Below are 23,194 nucleotides of genomic sequence, written 5' to 3'. Positions count from 1 at the left end.
CACTGCAGTAAAATCATAAAATGTAATTCATATACTTTAAGATACTAACATTGATTTTGTTTTTGAAACATAACTGAATATATAACTTTTCTTGTTCAATTATGAGTACGCATGCTCCTAAATCCTGTCGATACTGTTTCCATTTAGTTGGCCTTGTACAAGATTATTCGCTTTTTCTGACTATTTATGACGTATTCACATTAAATCTGTTGGATGAGAACTGATGGATACTTTTAGTGCCGCAGAACACGATTCATTTATTTATTGTAATTGACTTTGAACCAGCGTTGCGCAACTCCGAGTACCGGCTGGTATTTGTGCATTGTGTCTATTATTTTTATTTTAAATATCAAATTAAGCAGATGTGGTATGATTGCTCATGGGACAACACTGCACATAGGCAAAATAACTAGTAAGTTAAAAAACTGAGGGTCACCGTACTTCAACAATGAACAATACTCATACCGAATAGCACGCTATATTAGTTTCTCGTTTGAGTTGTTTTACATTGTCATTTCGGGGCCTTTTATGGCTGACTATGCGGTATGTGCTCTGCTCATTGTTGAAGGCCACCAATAGTTGTTAATTTCTGTTTAATTTTGGTCTCTTGTAGAGAGTTGTCTCAATGGCAATCATACCACATCTCCTTTTTTTATATAAAATTCCCCGAAGTAACAATTCAAAAGACAAAAATACAATTATATTTTTTTTCGCGTTCTTCATACTATTACATTAAGCCAAGCTATTTGCAACTGATATGTACAGTTTGTAACGGTACACCACTATGCAGTCTCACAACATCGAATTGCTATACAATATGTTTCTGTAAACTTAATAAATAACTCAAAATGCAATTAATTGATTGTTAAATTGTTGGCGTTTACTGTCACGTGTAGAGTTCGAACTAACAGCAAATAAACTACTTTTGTCGTTTTTTTGTCACTTTCAATAAAAAAAAAACAATATCAATATCAAACAGATGCTCCGCATGGCGTAGCTTTATACGACCGCAGCGGTTGAACCCTGAACGGTTGGGGCAAGTATGGACACAACATTCAAGCTGGAGTCAGCTCTAAATTTGGATTGTGATTAAATAGTTGACACAGCATAGGTTTCTGACACAGAATGAATGTGTTCTAATGAACTTAAATTTTTTGTTTTCTCTTAGAGCAATTCAATATGCTGTGAATATTAATCCTCTCAAAAAAATGTTTGAAGAAATTTTCTTTTTATTTATGAAATTTAAAATGAGAAAAATTGAACCCAATTTTTTTAATCACATCCCCCTTTCCCTTATTCCAAAACTAATCTCAATTAAAATTTCTAATGGAGTTTGCAACAATAACTACGCATTTAAATACATCATAAAATATTAAGATGTAAAAAAACTGCTTGTTATCACTGAATGGTAAAGATTACTTTAATTTATCAGTTGGTGGTAAAAAGTGAATATACATTGTATATTGTATATAACAAAGATTAAAGTTGATTCTGGACAAAGAAAGATAACTCCAATTAAAAAAAAATCTTGCTATTGCACAATATTGTGCAATAAGATATTTCTTGCTTACTATTCTGGACAAAGAAAGATAACTCTAATTTTAAAAAAAATTGCTATTTCACAATATTGTGCAATTAGATATTTCTTGCCATTGCGCAATACTGTGCAATTGAAAAGACTTGCTATTGCACAATACTTAATATAATAATTTAGAATCCTGATTTGGACCAACTTGAAAACTGGGCCCATAATCAAAAATCTAAGTACATGTTTGGATTCAGCATATCAAAGAACCCCAAGATTTCAATTTTTGTTAAAATCAAACTAAGTTTAATTTTGGACCCTTTGGACTTTAATGTAGACCAATTTGAAAACAGGACCAAAAATGAAGAATCTACATACACAGTTAGATTTGGCATATCAAAGAACCCCATTTTTTCATTTTTTGTCAAAATCAAACTAAGTTTAATTTTGGACCCTTTGGACCTTAATGTAGACCAATTTGAAAACGAGACCAAAAGTTAAGAATCTACATACACAGTTAGATTCGGCATATCAAAGAACCCCAATTATTCAATTTTGATGAAATCAAACAAAGTTTAATTTTGGACCCTTTGGGCCCCTTATTTTGTTGGGACCAAAGCTCCCAAAATCAATACCAACCTTCCTTTTATGGTCATAAACCTTGGGTTTAAATTTCATAGATTTCTATTTACTTATACTAACGTTATGGTGCGAAAACCAAGAAAAATGCTTATTTTGGTCCCTTTTTGGCCCCTAATTCCTAAACTGTTGGGACCTAAACTTCCAAAATCAATACCAACCTTCCTTTTGTGGTCATAAACATTGTGTTAAAATTTCATTGATTTCTATTAACTTAAACTAAAGTTATTGTGCGAAAACCAAGAATAATGCTTATTTGGGCCCTTTTTTTGCCCCTAATTCCTAAACTTTTCAAACCAAAACTCCCAAAATCAATCCCAACCTTTCTTTTGTGGTCATAAACCTTGTGTTAAAATTTCATAGATTTCTATTAACTTAAACTAAAGTTATAGTGTGAAAACCAAGAAAATGCTTATTTGGGCCCTTTTTGGCCCCTTATTCCTAAAATGTTGGGACCAAAACTCCAAATACCAACCTTCTTTTTGTGGACATAAACCTTGTGGTAAAATTTCATAGATTTCTATTCACTTTTACTAAAGTTAGAGTGCGAAAACTAAAAGTATTCGGACGACGACGACGACGACGACGACGCCAACGTGATAGCAATATACGACGAAATTTTTTTCAAAATTTGCAGTCGTATAAAAAGTACACATCCAACAGATTTAGTGTAAAGACGTCATAAACAAGTTGATGAGGGGGGCAAGGGGTCTAGCTGTTATGCTGTTATGGGGTATTTTTATTCTTTGTTATCTGTTATTCTGAAAATACATTTGCTGTTAGCTGTTATTGTCTTATTCTTTGTTAGCGGTTATTGGGCTTTTATGTTTTTTAGTTATCTGTTATTGTGATAATGTATTTGCTGTTAACTGTTATTGAAAATTGGAATGTTAGCATCTTTTTGACAGCCAAATTTTCGGTAGAAATTGAAGATCATTCATTAGACATTGGGGTCTACCACTACTTATATGTTGGTCCTGTATTCGGAGAAGGATTCTATTAACATATACCCATTACAGAAGTGAGGTCCAGGACAATTCCATGATTATCTTATGATTGTCTTTCGTAATATATTCCATTTTTGTTGGAACATTTATTTAGAAGTATCTTATTTTTTTGTATGAGGATAATGTTCCTTGTTTCCCGTACGAACATATTAAATTAGAACAATTTTAAATATGACAAAAAGGAAAACATATGGCTAGGAATATCTGACAAGGATCTCAATTGAGGACTAGGTCCTTACAACCAGTAAATCTTTTATATCATATGGTACATAGACTCAGCTCTTTTCAAAGCAAAACCAAATACATTGTACAATGAAAGTTCCCACCATGTACTGGGATCCGAAGCTGCACATAACTCATTACAAACAAAGATTTATTTCGTCTTCAAGCCATTGTTCCCCTACTAAACTATGTATTCTACTTACTTGTAGACTTGGTACAATCATAAACCTGATATTTATTTATTTTCAAATAAGGCCTTTGAAAATAGTGAATAAAGTACTTTTGGAGTGTCAAAAATGGTTCGAGGTACTTGATAAATTGCATGCTTATAATTGGTGCTTTTGATTTTTCTACCCTATATACAACTTTGCCTCATAGTCTTATTCAGAAAAATTCACACCTCATTACATGGGCATTTAAAAAAGTCAGAATGCGAATATATATATTCAAACTCTTTTAGGTAATTTTTCAGTAGCAACAGACACAAAAACTATGTCAATTGGACCTACTTTGATACCATAGCTGCCCTTGAATTTTTACTAGATATCATTTTTTGTCTCTTTGACATATTCCTCATTTCCATTTTATTACACACTATTTAAATTACCAGCATGTGTGAGTTTCTATAACTGAACAAAAATAAATGCTGAAAAAAGTATTATATAACAAATAAACAGTTACGCCATGCGCGCATGATATGCCCGTCGCCTTTTTGAAATATTCGATAACTTCCCAATGTCATATCAGATATTTATAAAAACTGAAAGGGAGCTTCAGTCAATATATATCATGTATATAAATAATACATCAAAGTATCATGGGAACTGCTGAAAACATTTTTGAGTTATTGTCCAAAAACTGGAAAATACCATCTTTTTTAATGAATAAACCCCTGAACTTTATAATAACATAAAATCGAAAATTAATAAAAATCGAAAGGGCGCTTACAACAATAGATATAATTCAGCAAAGTTTCATGAGAATTGCTGTAAACGATTGTGTGTCCGAAAACTGAGCTCATGCCAATGCCGGATATAAACAATTCATCAAAATGCGTTGCAAATTCGTGAAAGGAAGGATTTTTTGAGATATTATCAGAAAACTGAAGAAAAAAATCACAATTTTTATTGGATAAAACCCCATTACTCAGAAACTTAAAATCTAAAAAATTTATTTAAGAACGATAGAGAGCTCACGTCAATAGATATATCAATTTCCTAAAGTTTTATGTAAATTGGTTAAAGAGTGTTTGGGTTAATGTCCGACATGTTGACGACGAACGGAGAAGAATATGCCAAATACATATCTAGATACATAATTTTAAAAACTATGTTCATAGAAAATGGAATTCATTATACCCGTAATAAGAAATACTGGATTTGTCAAGGACCCGACTCATTTTAATTTTTCATTTACTGTTATCTGTTTTTGTCCATTTTAATTCCTTGTTATCTGTTATAGGCCAAATCAATTTACTGTTTTGCTGTTATTGGGACCCCCCTTGCCCCCCTCGTTGATGGATAAACATAAAGTGGTGAGAACTTTTATAACAGTACATATTAAAATAAGTTTCAGTGTATACAAAACATGCACAATCAATGACAGTGTCGATAACAAGTATATTCAAAGATCTTAAGTTACGACAGTGTAACATTGATAACCTTATTAGAGAAAGCTTATTAGTTTACATGGATCTTATCAAAATTTACTGGCTCTATTATTACCTATATACACATTATAAATAAATAAAATGAATAACTTAAATACATTTTTTTTATTTCGTAAAAACATGAACACGCTGCGAACCTTTGCCTCTATAGTGTTGTTTCCAATTTGTAGTTAAATATGGATATCTTATTTTGCCATACCATCGGTCAGCGTTAAATCTAAGGTATTCATGATCATAATTATATTGCACACCTATAGTTAATGAGCCTCCAGGTTTTGTTACACACCAGGATCGTGCTATGGCAATGATATCACCCCAGGGATTCAAAGCGTCCCCATATCTCCCTAATCCCGAGTGTTCTATAGAACTGAAAGTAACAATGGCATCAAAAGTACCCAAAGTATTGTTAAGATAACGCATACGAAAATCTAACGGAACAATAGTTTTCACTTTTGGATGTTCTGATTTGATACTGCCATACTCTAATGTGAAGACTTCACGCGCACCTGCTTCTAATACGCATGCCTCAACCCATGGATTTTCGGAACCTATCACCATAACTCTGCCATCAACAATACCTGGTGCATGTTTTAATGCATCCCTAAGAGCATTTGTTTCTCCAATACCATAATTCCCGCGTAATTTACCTTGCTTTGCACTGATTATCCAGTCTTCAATACCTTTCTCTGTCCAAACAGGTGATCTTGCTGTTTTACCTAAATACTGACTATCAAAATACCAATACTTCACTGGAATACGATTGTTCATAGTATACTCAATCATTAGATGTTTAGGAATCGACTTTGGTGCATGTGGTTGTTCATGACCACGGTCAACATACTCGTTTCTGAATATCGCTTGACAGTTAATATCTGCATTGACATGATCAAAATATGGTCCTGGTGATCCTTTTCTTGACGTATCACACAACTGACCACAGTCTCTACGAATTACTTCCAAAGGGTCAGTAGGGGATATATTTAGTGGTAATTTCGGCGTACTCTTAGTAGTAGCAGTCTTAAGCTTACCGTTTCCAAAAACGTTCAAAACAACGGTTGTTTTATCAGTAACTGTCTGAAGAACATTGTTTGGAATTAAAATCCATGCAATAATTATAACTAATGACACAGCACCAATGGCATATTTCCTCTTCAACTCCATGTTTTAGTCAGTTAAGTAAATACTAGGGTTGTCGTTTGGTTATTGTCTGTAACATATTTGGTAAACTAAAATTTAAAGAGGATGCAATTAGATATATATATGTATCATCAATGTTTTATATAGAATATCCAGCATGTTACTATATAAAATATCCAGCATGTTACTATATAATATACAGTATATTACAACTCTATTATCGATCGCTGTATAGTTTTATTTAGTATCTATGGAAACAATCTATAAAAATAAATAATATGATATATAGTATTTAACTACCAGCTAATTGATTATCTGCATATCAATGAATTAATTATTCATACAGATAGATTAATTGTTGGTCAATCTATTCATAAAAGCAATATTATACTTGTAAATAAAAAAAGCATATACGTTTTCGGAATCAAAAACCTCAAAAGAATAACTATTTTCATTGCTTGAAGGGAGAAGTTCAGAACGTTCAACTAGTTCAAAGGTATATTTGTTAGAGTATAGACTCTGTGTGTCTGAAACTTCAAATAGTGTATTAATATATGTTTTAAACAAAATGAGATGTTTGGTTTTTTTACTAATTCAAAGCTTAAGGCTACAACATCTTCAAATTTTCACAATTTAGCACACACTTCATACAAGAAAAACGTCCGGTCAGAATGGAGACGTTAAATCCGATGCCTCGTGTAAAGAGAGTGACACGCTCTCTGCACTCAACAACTCATTGAGGTGTACTATTGCAAGACAACATTTCTGGGCCTATCCAAATTTATTCAACCCTTCTCCCGGATATCCTCTTTTTCTAGACCTACATATTGTATTTTTGTTCACTTGTTCTTGTACTGAATGCGCATGATATATTTGCCACTGGACGTTAATCAACTAACAATCGACCAATCAATCATACACAGAACAATTTACGAAACGAACAGGATTTGGTGATATATAGAACACGTACGTACATTTTACTAATCAAAGAGCTGAATAGCTCTGAGGGGAAAGACGGCCCTTGTTTCTATTTCATTTTTATTATTTTTTTTTTGGGGGGGGGGGGTATCTTTTGATAGTCTTCATATAAAGAATGAAAAAAAAAGAACAGCTAGAACATGTGGAAGGTTGACACTATTGGAATCGATTGTTGTTTAATGTAATTTCGTTTCTTAAGTTTTAGGATTCAATTTAGACCATTGGAAGAGATCTGCATCTTCTAAATCTAAACATTCAATTAAAGTTGATAGTTAATTATCTGAAATTCAACTAGTTGAATTCTGTCATTTAACAACAACTACAATTATTTTTGAAATCTTAATAGTGTACGACTGAACTGCAGGCTAGGGCCATTTTCAATTTTTTGTGACAATACTCTTAAGGTTTTAATTTTTTTTCTAAAGAAAGTTAGGACTGAAAAATCTATTCAGTTTTAAATTTCCATTGATAAAGTTCCCAGTTACATCTCTCATCACAGGATACAGGTACTGATAAAAATTACAATATGATTGATGTAAACTGTGTGAAGCTTGTTTCCAAATCCTACATTTTGAAATATTTGTAAAATTTCCTGAATAAATAGGTTAAAACTACAAAATGCAACATTTGTAACTTTTTTTGTTACTATTACAATGATTATGTTGGTACAAAAAAAATTAGTTTTAATGGAAGTCTTCAAGACTACTTAACATATATACTAAATGTCACATTTTAAGTGTTTATTTTAGTGGATAATTAGCTCATAAAATTGAGGTGCTCCTGAATTGGAGGAAGATTCTCAAAACAGAGTTTTACAGAAAAAAAAGGAAAACATCGTTTCTCTCCTCAATCTCATGTAGTCCCTCGGACTTTGTCTCTTTGAAAGTTGTTGACCTACAAATTAAAGTATTGCATGTTGATGTTGAATCATCTACAGCAAACATCATTATGTTTAAATTTAACAAATACTATTTTTTAATAAGTGCACAATCTTTAATAATGATTTAAATAACCAGTGAAGGATATCCCTGCTTATGCGTACGGTGTGGCATTCCAACAATGACGTCACTATTTGGATATATTTAGAATATCTCGTCATACTGATTTTCCGGATTGTAAAAGGTGTCAGACCACCAATTAAAAATCCCTATCTGTTCAACCAAATTTTGCAATTTTCACAGCTTTCTAAATATTTTACCTTAAGTTTAACTTCATAGAAAACAAGTATATCCTGAATTGTTCATGTATCAGCATTCTACATGCCAATTTTCACCATACCTTTAAAGCCTTCTAACAAATTAACTGACCATCAAACAGAGATACTCAAAAAAACAAACCTGGTTTTCTGAAAATCTAAAATTAGTAGACTATGGAGCGCATTAATCCTCAATTTTTAATGCAAACTCATAGACAAGTAAATTTTGGCTCAAAATGATCTAGATATATGTCTCTTTCACTAAAAGTTTCATTTCTGCATATTTGTTGGTTAGTTTAAGTAAACAAGTACATCAAAAGCACTATTTTGTGTCAGAGTAGGGCTACTTTTACATACGTTCTAAATTGGAGGGAGTAATTGGTGGTCTGACACCAAAAGAAACGTAAATTATAGTATAAAGGAGAGCTCAATGTACGATAATTTCGAGAGAAACAGAAGGGAAATGTGTAAAAAAGTGTTTAAAGTCAATTTATTCATTTGTGTTTCCCCATCTCATTATTCTCAGTAAGATTTGTTGGGGGGTTTTCCACACTATAAAAACAAAATGAATGATGTGAGGGAATGTCACTCTGGTCAACCCCATTCGGGATTGACGGCGTGAAGCCGTCTTCCCCAAAAACAAAATTATTAAAGCAAAACAATGTTTAGAAGAATTTCTTGGTGTTGCGTTTATTAGAAATTGAGAAAATTCATACTGAACATTGTTAACTTTAGACTTACTTGCTGTTTTACAAACCTTTGAAAATCAATTTTAAGAGGTTATTAAATAGACAAGTGATTAATCTACCAATTCATAATATAAAAGTTATTTTCGTGAAAACCACTTTATTGTTCATGACAAAATAAGCTTCGAGCTATATCCATACTTATTCACAATATTCATACCGTAGACTATCAAAATAATAACAGGAGAAACAAAATATTTGACCACGGTCCATCTATCAAAAATGTTTAAACTGTGACATATTTAAGATCGTATTTTGTATCAGAAATAATGTCGTTTTGATTTGTTTGAAAATTTGATGTGTTTAACTAGTAATATTAATAGCCTATTTTAAAATTTCAAAATGCAACATGTTTTTAATGACCAATGTACATAAAGTTGATTTCATTGAGTAATTGTGTTATGTTGCATATCAATAATTGAAATCCTTCAAGGTCTTCTATACATCATTCAAAAGTTCGATGTAATATATTTGCCGATTTCTTGCAGCAAATAATGTAACTTAGATACAGTCACAGAAAATAATTATATTTATATGTACGTCTGAGTCAGTGACAACTCTACAACAACAGATGTATACACAGATGTATACATCTGTTGTAGAGTTGTCCGACTGACTCGGACGTACTTAAAAGGTACTCAAAGGTAAAATTTGTAGGATCTGTAACAATAACATCTTCATGCCTTATATATCATATACTGTAGTATACATCTGTTGTAGAGTTGTCACTGACTCAGACGTACTTATAAATATAATTATTTTCTGTGACTGTATCTTACATTAATTTGTAGGATCCTTTACTATAGATAATTTAGCTGATCTGTAACAATAACATCTTCATGCCTTATATATCATGTACTGTAGTACGCCGCTAGATTAAAACTGACGAGGAAAGGTAACACACGGCCAGTGAAAGCTCTATATTGTAGAACCCAGGTGGTCGTGTGGTCTAGCGGGACGGCTGCAGTACAGGCGATTTGGTGTCACGATATCACAGTAGCATGGGTTCTTTTCCTGGCGAGGGAAAAACCAAAAAATTTGCGAAAGCAAATTTACAGAACTTACATTGTTCGGTTGATGTTTAGACGAGTTGTACATATCTATAATACTAAAATGACGAGGTCCAATTTGTCAGCCGTCAATCATCACGTAAAAACGACGAATCAAAGAATTCAACATTATATATTACTAATATAGTACAAAGGTGTAGATTAAAAATTACACCACTCCAGGCTCTTTTGTTTTCCACGTAATTAATATTGCCAATAATTAAGAAGTTCCGGGTCGAGTCCGATACCGATACCAATAGTATATTCACACGTTAGGTAGCAATACACAGTTAGGAGTTTAGTTTAGCATTATGGCCCCTGTGGATTTTTTAAATAGGAAAGTTATTGTGTAATAAAATTCATTTTTAGACAGATGAGTGCTAATTTAGCCTTCAAAGATGGTTTATAAGTGCATCAAGATTATTTTTTACATGTTTTATGGGCTGTTTTCTGTTTGACAATCCGAATTTTCATAGCTAGACCGGCCATCGGTCCAGAAGTTAATGCACTGTTTACAAACACTCTTTTTCTACACGAAGTGTTTGACGCAATTTTACAAAAAAATGAGACGAAAGACATATGATTTTCATTGGATTTGCTGAATGATATATGTACACAATTTCAGAAAAGGTATTACTTCAAGCGATTGAAATTCTACTTTTAGCCAATTTTTGGGGAAATATGTGACATCTTTCCCCCCCCTTTTTGCAATATTTTATAACAAATAAATGCAGATTGCTGCCATGGATACACCGACAAGAAATTATATTTTACCCTTTTATATACTGGATATAAAATCTATGGAAGATTCTGATTACATACATATGCCCATATATGACACAAACAGTAAGCTTGATATTGCAAGAAAGCAATGAAAAGGGGATGGTAAAATTCATAAGGGCAAATTTTAGTATTTTTTCTTAACTGTTTATTGCTACCTTACAGATTACGTTATTTGTACGTTCCACATCTGACAGGCGCACCACCAAACGGTGTATTCAAAATTAATATGCTGTATACACAGGTCATAATCACAGGGTTGACACTACTCAATTGTCAAATTGTTACCTATTGTAGTATTTTAATCAGTAACACTTTCTAAGATAACAATACTAATACTAAAAACTAAGGCGTATAGGTACAGTTTCAATTTGTTTGCGGGCATGACGTCAAACAGTGAATCAAAGAATTCAACTTTATTTATAACTATGCTGTTGATAAAAAAAAATACTCCATTCCATGACCTTTTGTTTTCCAAATAATTAATATTACCAATAATTGATAAGTTCCAGTTCGACGGGTTCAAACAGAAAGATTTAGATTTGAAAGCAGAGAAAACTGTGTATCTTATAATCGGCATGAATTCATCAGATGACAATATTAATATTAAATAAGGCTTGACCATAGTAATATACTTTAATTCAGTCACTGACCCGCGATATCACGGGTGTGTTCTAGTATTACATATATATACGAGTCTAAATTGAATACTACGTTCAAAACTATGATTGCGTTGGATAAAAACCACAATTTTTTATACGTGTGCGTGTAAAACAAATTTCGTTGTAGAAGGGTCTAAAACAGCACAAACAACATTTTCCAAAAGACCAAAAAAGTGAAAAAGTATATTTAAACAAAACGCATTTGACATATATATATATATATATATATATAAAGAAGACACACGTTGTCTCCCTTATTTCATGTCTTTTGGAACTTTATTATATTGAGACATTATGTTTAAAATGTTAAGATTTATTTATTTGATCGCCACAACATTCTTATTTAACTAAATGTGCATCTAGTGTACCAAATTATAAGCCCAAGTTACGAGTCTGAAAGCACAGGTACTCGTCTCAGAAAAAAATATCCTATATACCTTTATATAACACTATGAAGGTATATACCCAAAAAAAATCTGAGAAGAGTGGGGGTTACAAAATCATTGTATAAAATGGCTGAAATATGTAATCCTAATCTTTAATTCGAAAAGGAGTATAATAGTACTATAGCAAGAAAGCCCAATAAACGGTCCTGTCAAGGTTATGTTTAACTTCAATTGTAAAAGTAAATATGTTTGCCTCATATTCCTATTAAGAAAAAAATCACATCCCTAATTAACTGGGCATTTAAAAAGTCGGAATGCGAGTACATATGTTCAAACTCTTTTAGATCATTTTTTAGTAGCAATAAACAAAAGAACTATGTCAATTGGACATGCTTTGATACTATTTATGCGCTTGAATTTTTACTTGATAACATTTTTGTTCGCTTTGGAGATTCCGTATATCGTCAAGTTATTGGAATTCCAATGGGGACTAACTGTGCACCACTTATTGCGGACCTGTTTTTGTATTGTTATGTGTTATAATTTATGACTAAAATTAGCAAAGACCCATCGAAACAACATTTGATACAAAAATTTAACAATACTTTTAGATATTTGGATGATATATTGGCTCTCAATAATGACGACTTCAGTATGTATACTAAAGAAATTTATCCTGTAGAACTTACTTTGAATAAAGCTAATGATAACAATGACCACTGCCCTTTCCTCGATCTTGATATCTTTATCATAAACGGGAAGCTTAATACAAAAATTTATGATAAAAGAGATGATTTTTCATTTCCTATTGTTAATTATCCATTTTTAGATGGTGACGTTCCCTTGTCACCATCTTATGGTGTTTATATATCTCAACTTGTACGATTCGCTCGTGTATGTAACAACGTATTAGATTTTAGCGAGAGAAATTTATGTATTACTGAAAAATTATTACACCAGGGTTTTCGATATCACAAACTGGTCAAAGCATTTACTAAATTTTATCACCGGTATAAGGAAATAATTCGTAAATATAACTCAACATGCAGACATCTTATACGTTCAGGTATTTTACATCCAAAATTTTATGGAAACATTCTTTATAAAGCACAAAAATGTCAGTATTCTCCTCAGAAACTAACAAAACCTTTTAATAGACTTATTAAAAGGGGATATAGTTACGATACTGTTGTCAGGTCATTAAAGATTGCATATTTTGGCTTTAACATTGATTCACTGATAGGGTCTTTGCATCGGAACTAAACACATTTATTTCTAAAAAACAGTTGTTGGCATGACACGGGTTATGTTCTTCTCATATATTTTATGATAGTGTGATACTAAACCCCTAACGGGAGGGATTGTACCTGATATTCATATGATGAAGACATAATCTTTCAATCAGTTTAATTGAGGTCTGGAGCTGGCATGTCAGTTAACTGCTAGTAGTCTGATGTTATTTATCATGTATTATTGTCATTTTATTTATTTTCTTTTGTTACATCTTTTGACATCGGACTCGGACTTCTCTTGAACTGAATTTTAATGTGCGTATTGTTATTCTTTTACTTTTCTACATTGGCTAGAGGTATAGGGGAGGGTTGAGATCTCATAAACATGTTTAACCCCGCCGCAATTTTGCGCCTGTTCCAAGTCAGGAGCCTCTGGCCTTTGTTAGTCTTGTATGATTTTAAATTTTAGTTTCTTGTATAATTCGGAGTTTGGTATGACGTCCATTATCACTACATACTATTATGCATATTTTAGGGGCCAGCTGAAGGACACCTACGGGTGCGGGAATTCTCGCTACATTAAAGACCAATTGGTTGCCTTCGGCTGTTGTTTGCTCTATGGTCGGGTGGTTGTCGCTTTGACATATTCACCATTTCCTTTCTCAATTTTATGATGAGTAATGGATGCATTACTACATAAAATGTAGGATATTTAAAATTATAAAACGAAAATTGAATATCTGTTTCATACTTATAAGTTTCATACTTATAAATATATTAGCCTGAAACAAGAGGCTCTCAAGAGCCTGAATCGCTCACCTGAATTCTTTTGGTTAAATCTCTCATCAATGATTATTTTGGCTTTTCAATTTATTTAAATGTTCTTTGGATCGTCCTATTTTCTTCAAAAGCAATAACAAAATCATTTTCTCCTATGTTCTATTTTAGTCATAGGAGCTATGTTTCTTTACATACAAGGAAATAAAATATAAAATTTATACTAGATACTCTGAAACTCATTAAGCCTAAGTTTGGCTGAAATTGATACAGCAGTTTCAAAGGAGATGAATTTTTTCAAAGGAGAAGATTTTTTAAAGTAAGTCAAAATGATGAACAAATTGTGAAAAAAGTTTTTGTAGGGCAATAACTCCTTAAGGGGTCAATTGACAATTTTGGTCAAATTGACTTATTTGTAGATCTGACTTTGCTGAACATTATTGCAGTTTACAGTTTATCTCTATCTATAATAATATTCAAGATAATAACTAAGAACAGCAAAATTTCCTTAAAATTATCAATTCAGGGGCAGCAACCCAACAACAGAATGTCTGATTCATCTGCAAATGTCAGGGCAGATAGATCTTGACCTGATAAACAATATAACCCCTTGTCAGATTTGCTATAAATGCTTTGGTTTTTGAGTTATAAGCCAAAAACTGCATTTGACCCCTATGTTCTATTTTTAGCAATGGCTACCATGTTTGTTGATAGATCAAAACTTCGGATACATTTTATAAACTAGATACCCTATGGAACATTCAGTTAAAGTTTGGAAGTATTTGGCCCAGTAGTTTCATAGGAGAAGATTTTTGTAAAAGATTACTAAGATTTACGAAAAATGGTTAAAAAATTACTATAAAGGGCAATAACTCCTAAAGGGGTCAACTGACCATTTCAGTCATGTTGACTTATTTGTAAATCTTACTTAGCTGAACATTATTGCTGTTTACAGTTTATCTCTATCTATAATAATATTCAAGATAATAACCAAAAACAGCAAAATTTCCTTAAAATTACTAATTCAGGGGCAGCAACCCAACAACGTGTTGTCTGACTTATCTGAAAATTTCAGGGCAGATAGATCTTGACCTGATAAACAATATATCCTCTGTCAGATTTGCTCTAAATGCTTTGGTTTTTGAGTTATAAGCCAAAAACTGCATTTGACCCCTATGTTCTATTTTTAGCAATGGCGACCATGTTTGTTGATAGATCAAAACTTCGGATACAATTTATAAACTAGATACCCTAAGGAACATTCAGTTAAAGTTTGGAAGTATTTGGCCCAGTAGTTTCAGAGGAGAAGATTTTTGTAAAAGATTACTAAGATTTACAAAAAATGGTTAAAAATTGACTATAAAGGGCAATAACTCCTAAAGGGGTCAACTGACCATTTTGGTTATGTTGACTTTTTTGTAGATTTTACTTTGCTGAACATTATTGCTGTTTACAGTTTATCTCTATCTATAATAATATTCAAGATAAAAAAACAAAAAACAGCAAAATTTCCCTAAAATTACCAATTCAGGGGCAGCAACCCAACAACAGGTTGTCCGATTCATCTGAAAATTTCAGGGCAGTTAGATCTTGACCTGATGAACATGTTTACCCCACGTCAGATTTGCTCTAAATGCTTTGTTTTTTTGAGTTATAAGCCAAAAACTGCATTTTACCCCTATGTTCTATTTTTAGCCGTGGCGGCCATCTTGGTTGGTTGGCGGGGTCACCGGACACAATTTTTAAACTAGATACCCCAATGATGATTATGGCCAAGTTTGGATCAATTTGGCCCAGCAGTTTCAGAGGAGAAGATTTTTGTAAAAGTTAACGACGACGGACGCAGGACGACGGACGACGACGGACGCCGGACGCCAAGTGATGAGAAAAGCTCACTTGGCCCTTCGGGCCAGGTGAGCTAAAAAATGAATAGATTTCATTTTCATCCATTTTCAGTCTAGAAATTTGGCAATCTTTCCACCTTTGTAAGATCTTGTACGTGCCTAGTGACGACAGCCCTTGCCGATTGAAATTTTTCTAAAATACGAAATGCTCCCCTTCATTTTGACGTCAGATTTATCAGTAATGACGCAATACGTATGTCAACATATTATCATAATATGTTTATATCAAGTTAACATAACAGTATCACAGTGAAAAAAAATAGGATTAAGTGTACCAAGGACTAACTCATGAACTCCTTTGCCTATATATAGTATAAGGCTGTATCCCGCCTTCCCGCCTATCCCGGGGCCTTTGAAACTTTCGAAGAAAGATGATATTCCAAAAAGTTAACAGCAACCCATGATTTTAAGCTATTGGACATTACAGGTTTCCGAGGCAACGAATTTTAACATATCGGTTTTATATTGGGAAATAAAAACACTCATATTTAAAACAAAATCATGAAATCACGTCAAAAAATATTTTTACCTTGCATGATCTGACGGAAACGTCAAAGTGGTATCTAAGTAAAAATCAATGACGGACAACTTGAGAAATTTTGTTTTAGTAGGAGGACAACACTTGGTTGAATTTAGGTTGGTGGCGAACTTGGGATCGACTATGACCACCAACACGATACTTTTAAGATTTTCATAGCTTGCAATTGTATGCTTAGTTTGAACTGGTGTTATTTGTTTACACTACAGGATTTACATAACGAAACAATCATGTCTGAAAATTATTTGAAAGTTTTATGCTATTTAAAGGTGAGACTGCTATACTGACCTCCATGCGGTGACAATTTCAAAACGATTGAATTTCTATAATACACGATAATATTTAGAATAATAAGATGAAGATAAGATAGTATGTTTACTTGGTTGAAGAAAAAAAATCTAAAGATATATTTTTTTTTTTTCAAACAGATAATTGGCCGATATGTGTGGCATCAAGTGACATGACAATGCGCGCCCCCCAAAAATGAATCACGTGTTCTCGATTTAATCTTTTTATTTACGTATACAAATTCGGTTTAGTTTGAACATATTTGCTGAATAACAAAAAACATGTAAGATACATACATGTAGGAAAATAATGCGTTTTTTGATAATGAGACTCCAAAAGAGACCAAATGACAAAATAAACAGCTATAGGTCACCGCGTACAACTTTCAACAATAAATACCCATGTACCCGGCACAAAGTCAGCTATAACAGGCATCGTTATGACATGTTTTAAACAATTTCAAACAATAAAGTAACTGTCTGATTTATTTGCAAACTGAAATAAGGAACATAAAACAAAATTGATATATCATTGGCGGATCCAAAGGAGGCGGGGGTTGTCCGGGGGTTGGAACCCCTTTTTTTTTGGCCGATCAATGCATTTGAATGGGGACATATAGTTGGAACATCCCCCCCTTTTTGTCCTGGGTTGGGACCCCCTTTTTAAAATGGCTGGATCTGCCCCTGGATATATACTAATAGGTCAGTTTCTATCTCATTTTTAACAGAGGAACATTTATGGGGACATTCAGTACAATGGTTAGTTTAGCATGATAATCTTTTACAATATCGATAAAACAAAAGAAAAAACAGCTCAAGTATACGGAATATAATATGAGTTAGTAATATAACTGTAAGTTGACCATGAAACAATTCAGAATTATACCACATAAAATCAGATAAGTCAAATACTAGTAAGCTACATTGTATATAGGTCAAAGGCTTATGAAGTCCTCTCTTCACATTGAACTTGTTAAAACATACATATATAAGAGCGTGTATACATTTGATATGATTTTACATTACATGATCTGAAAAGAAAACAGGTCTTGACTAAGATGACGATGTAAATGTGTGTGGTAATTTTTACCATTTATAAGGTAAGGAAGCTGTCCCATCTCTTTTAAAACGCAAACCATGTTTAAAGACATATTTATGTTGTGTTCCTTAGTAAGTAGAAAACTACCATATAGTTAAATAATGGACAGTCATTTGAGAGTCGGCAGAGATTTTTTTGATAACTCATTTCGAATGTCTGAATACATAGACGGCGTGCACAAAGCTGAGTCCACAAACGTAACGTCTCCAAATGACAAAAAACATTTACGACGTCGGCATTTTACCCCAGAAAACGTAAGCGTAACAAAAACACTGGACACTTAGTTTATCACATAACTTTAAACATTCACGTTCACTGACGTTCAACCTATTTCTTTTTTTTTTCGAACAAAAAAGTACAGCAAATGCACATTCTGAAAATGTAAATAAATATATGCTAAGAGCAGTGTAATGGAAAACATTAGCGATTAAGACATGTGCCCTTTACAGAAAATAGCGTTAAAACGCCATTTATTTAGATTGTAACATACTAGCTGGACATTTAAAACAAATCAGGCGTTCAGTCTGGACTATCGAATCATTCATATGTTGCAGATTATATTAAACCTCTGGTTATACACATTTGGAATACCAATCTATTTTGAAAATAAAAAGATTGCAATTATATACTTATTCCTACCGATTCTTCCATTTCGATTATAATATTCCTTCCAAATAACTACTCCTTACACATAACGAAGATCATTCCAAACTTATCTACCATGGTCGTTTTTGATTTTTTTTTGCAGTAAATTTCATGTGATGTCCGAGTCCGAATCTGAACAATTCTATCATACGAAAATGCGGGAACATATGTTGAATTTGTAAAAGTTTTAGGTCAAAAACTCTATTTGAAAAGCGCATTTTACGGTTGCCGTCAACTTTGTGCACGCCGTCATATTGATATATCCATTTAATATCTAGACAAGCTTGTGTATCCTTTAGTGTGTTACTATCGATTTACTACATATCAGTTTATACGGATTATATACATACGAGAAATGAGAATGTTGATTTTTTGGTATAGGGAGAACAAAAAAAAACAATATTAAAATTATAATATTGTATTTGAAGAAATATAAGAAAGGGTGTTTAAATGGCAATAGTTGTTGCATTTTATACGCTAGTTAAACTTAAAATTTCCAAAAAAAAATAATTGCCATATATGTTTTATTAACGAAAACCAGACTATATTTAGGATATTTAGGATAGTCTAGTTATTCTTCATGTTTATAAATACATTCAAAACAGTGTTATAATGACGGACGGATGTGGTATATTCTTCTGTATTTCCTAAAAAAAAGAAGTTTAACGAGAAAATTTACATTTAATTTCCTGGTATTTCAAGTTTTATGAAGTACAATTATGTACATGTATGTATAATTACTTCTGATATCAACACATACACATTTAATCGTAGCTAACAGTTCTTGTGTTGAAGACAGAATGTTGACCTGGTCAATCTTTTCTAGTGATGTTGTTTTTGTTTTTTAGTTTATTTTCGTTGGACATTTATCTCCTTGATTGATTGGCCTGCCCCCTTCGTTTTATTTTAAGAAGAAAAAACAATGGTTTATTATTACAATAGAAACTTGAGGAGCTATATTACCAATAGGGACACAAAGGAAAAAGTCAAGTTTGACCTTGAAGTATATGGTAACCATCATTCGCCCAACCTCTTAACCCATAACAAACATTAAAAAAAAATTAAAATGTCTTATAAACATCATTAGAAACTTTTGTGATTACATATAAAAAGAAGTGAAGAAAGGAAGTTAATTGTAGATTGTACTGACTGATGATGGTTTACAGTATCATATATATATATATTATTCTCCGTTTAATCAAAAATATATCTACATAGTAAACTATTATGTCAATAGCAATATGAAACTTACATTTATAAGGTAAAATCCAATGGCAATATGACCTTTGGTGTTATTTGTGTAAAATTAACATGTCAAACCTACTGTAGGTGAAGCCGATGTGCAGTAGTGTAGTGATGTGTGTAACAACGAGAATACATGTTTACCTGTCTGGACAAACCACATCATAAATTCAATTTTACTAGGATTATAAAATGTATAAGGAGGTACAACATGTGCTTGAATCGTACTTTATTTGCATTTTCTTCATAATTAATATATCAACAACAAACATTATGGTCCATTAACGTGATCTCATTCATGGTCATACATTGATTTTAGCTTATTTATGATTTTCCATTTGTCGCTGAAGGATTTTTTTTATATTATACTGTGTCACGTGATATAAAATTCGGAACGTCAAATGAATGAAATAATATATGCATGGAATTTTCGATTAAGCTGTACTTTTCTTCACTAACAGGAATTCTTATCATTTAAATTACTCATTTTGGGCAATGTGATCTGATGACAAAAGTTTCAGTTACAAATCCTAAGTATTTACAGTATTTACAACTTGGTTTAGATTACACAACATAACATGTCATTAAAGTACTAAATTATTGAGAAACACTCAAACATGTAACAAGAGGAACTTAGTCATCACAAGGCCGAACGAGGCTATGATCGAGTGATGTTAGCAAATATAGAACGATACAGTGGCGGATCCAGGAGGAGGGTTCTGGGGGCTGGACCCCCCTTTTTTTTTTACGATCAATGCATTTGAATGAGCCCTTTTTTTTAAATGGCTGGATCCGCCCCTGCGATATAATTTTAATTTAATAATGATTCAGAAATTTCCGTTAGAGGGGACCCACTGACTGCCGGTGAGGTGACCCGCTTCAGTGATTCCCTATATAATGTATAAGCAACCAAATTTTCCAAAAAAAAAAGGGGTCCGGTGCCCTTCCTCCTTAGTCCTTATCTGATCAAGGATGTTCGGTGCCCTTCCTCCTTAGTCCTAATCTGATCAAGGATGTTTGCTTCTCTTGTTTTTGAATGTTTGCCAGATATTCGGAATCCTCTTGTTTTATACATGTAGTGCTATTTTATAATTCTTTTCTTACATTCTTTTTTACATACAGATTGAAAAAAACATATTTGAAAATCTTTTTTATTTCTAATATTGTTTTAATATTGAATAAGGTCGCCAATGTAAATTTTATAAAAAAAAATAATTTCCCCCCAAATTTTCAATGGCCTATTATATATCTCGAAAACAAGCACACAGACCCTTCATTTTTATTTGTTTTATTTTAATACTTTCAATTTATAACTGTCATTTAAAAAGCTTGTTATTTTGAAACAGAATGGCGAACATCCTAAGGTATAATAATTAGTTTCCTCGTCTGATTCACTCCAAGATCTCCAATATTGAAAAATGAAAGAATCCATTTTATTTTCTCTATGCATAGATCTACATACCAAATGGCAATATTTGGTAATATGCCTATAAATGTTTTTTTTTCCTGTCAACTTGTGCTTAATTTGTCTTTTACAATAAACAATAATAAAAGACAGACTCAGAGGCGGCTTTAGGGGCTTTTTTGGGGAAAAAAATAGGTTGCTTATATAGGATATCACTGAAGCGGGCCACCTCTTATGTCAGTCAGTGGGCCCACACTTATGAAAATTCCTGGATACGCCACTGAGACACTCAAATAACAAGTAAAACTTCGATCTACTAGCTGCTCCCTGATGATCATGACTACCGCTTAAATATTTTGGCAAACACGTGACAGGAAGTTGTTTAGTGATGAACCTTTTAAAATCCATAACACGATATAGCCCTGAAATAAAATTTCAGAAAACCTAAATTTTGAACTTTTTCACTATATAAACCCTGAAACAGAATTTCAGAAAACCTTGTATTGTAGCCCTCCAGGAAAATTTGACGATTTTTTTTTAATTTTGACTTATATAAAGATCTATAAACCCTGAAACCAAAAGTGTATCGAACATTTTCAGCTTGGCTATATAGACCTATATACATCATTTGTAAATTGCTACAAGTGTTCGGTTAACAAGAAGTTGTTTAGTGATGAATCTTAAAACGTATTACACAGTATAACTGACTTAAATAAACCCTGAAACTAAATTTCAAAAAAGTCCTTTTCAAGAATTTCCTGAGAAAAAAAACTAAAGCGGGGGTATAATAAATGAAATTATTTTCAAATGGATCTAAATCAGAGAAGAAATCTTTATTTCGTCTCATTATCCAACCGTCTTTATCAGAATATTTAGTTGGCATCATGTGCAATCTGTAATATTGTCACGTTCTGAGTAGGAAAAAATATTGCCACGGTAATTGTTACACTAAGCCAAAGTCGGTGTTGAAAAAGCATTACTATACCCCCTTTTTGAACTATCAGTTGAATGGGGAGATCGCTGTAAATCTATTTTTTCAATATCTTATTCTGGATTTAACTTACTAGTAAAACTCTCAAAGCCAAAAATTTGAATGATAAGGATAAGAAGATAAATAAAGGCAACAGTAGTATACCGCTGTTCAAAACTCATAAATCCAAGGCAGCAATAGTTTAAGCTAGGTTCACAATGCCGATCAGATCAACTAGATTATCCCGATTGTCCAAATTTCCACGACCAAGCGAAACCAAAATCTTGATCGGGCATTTTGACGACTTCTACCCGAATGCTATTTGACTGTGCACGAACTTAACTCGACCATTCACGACTTCTGAAGATTCCATAACGACTCCAACACAAATACTAATTGGATATATATTCGATGATTCCGACCAATTCAATCTCTCAGAAACAATCTAATTGAAAAATTGATCTCTGATTACGTTATACTACATAGAGAGCAATATTTTAATTAGATTGCGCCCTGTCTCTACACGACCTTTACCCGTTTAACTAGAACAAATAAACTTTCTCGATCTCAGTCTGATCTCGTTCAGACCAGATCGACTTGATCGTATAGGGGTCGTAGGGAAAGTCGGGCATTGGTCGGGAATGTACAATTTCAGTATAAAACGTCTGATTTTTTTATATCACCCGTTGCCGCTGGAGGGGACATTAAGTGTTACCCTTGTCTGTCCGAACGTATACGTACGTCCCAACAATTAGTTTCCGTTCTCTAATTTTATTTGGCCTCAATCAAATTCTATGAAAATTTGGATATTGCTTACTAGTAATACCAAGCATAAAACACAGATCAAGTGCGAATTTGGGTGGCTTCACTTTTATTGTTCTTGGGTAATGACTCTTTATAGCGTCATATGCAAGCTGGGGCATTATCTGTGTCACATATTGATTCATTCTCCGTTTATTTGATTAGATTCAGTAGTTCACATAATGTCTGAGAAAAAATATACATTTAAAGTATCCACATGAAATAAAGCAGTTGGATTATTTGGCAAGGTGGTTAGAGCTCAGATAGACTGGTCAATAGATGTGACGGAGCTTGAAGAG

The 23,194-nt window shown here is 32.7% G+C and overlaps 1 protein-coding gene across 3 annotated transcripts in view; it reads right to left on the bottom strand.

Moving 5' to 3' along the window:
• LOC134685363 (uncharacterized) overlaps nucleotides 1-19,895 on the bottom strand; it is a 76,364-nt gene extending 56,469 nt beyond the window's left edge. The window contains exons 1-2 of one of the 3 annotated variants that reach the window (XM_063545061.1): nucleotides 19,730-19,884; nucleotides 5,149-6,288 (exon numbers count right to left, since the gene is read on the bottom strand). In XM_063545061.1, coding sequence (XP_063401131.1) covers nucleotides 5,168-6,223 — 1,056 coding nt within the window. In that variant the 5' untranslated portion in view covers nucleotides 6,224-6,288; nucleotides 19,730-19,884 and the 3' untranslated portion in view covers nucleotides 5,149-5,167. Of the gene's footprint in view, nucleotides 1-5,148; nucleotides 6,289-16,437; nucleotides 16,496-19,729 lie in introns of those variants that run through there. The other 2 variants (XM_063545062.1, XM_063545064.1) reach the window with 2 other exon arrangements.
• Between the last annotated feature and the right edge of the window lie 3,299 nt (nucleotides 19,896-23,194).

Source organism: Mytilus trossulus, chromosome 9, assembly GCF_036588685.1.
Source record: "Mytilus trossulus isolate FHL-02 chromosome 9, PNRI_Mtr1.1.1.hap1, whole genome shotgun sequence".
NCBI classification, from domain to species: Eukaryota; Metazoa; Mollusca; class Bivalvia; order Mytilida; family Mytilidae; genus Mytilus; species Mytilus trossulus.
The sequence above is the reverse complement of the archived record's forward strand: the minus strand, read 5'-3'. Positions and strand labels throughout refer to the sequence as shown.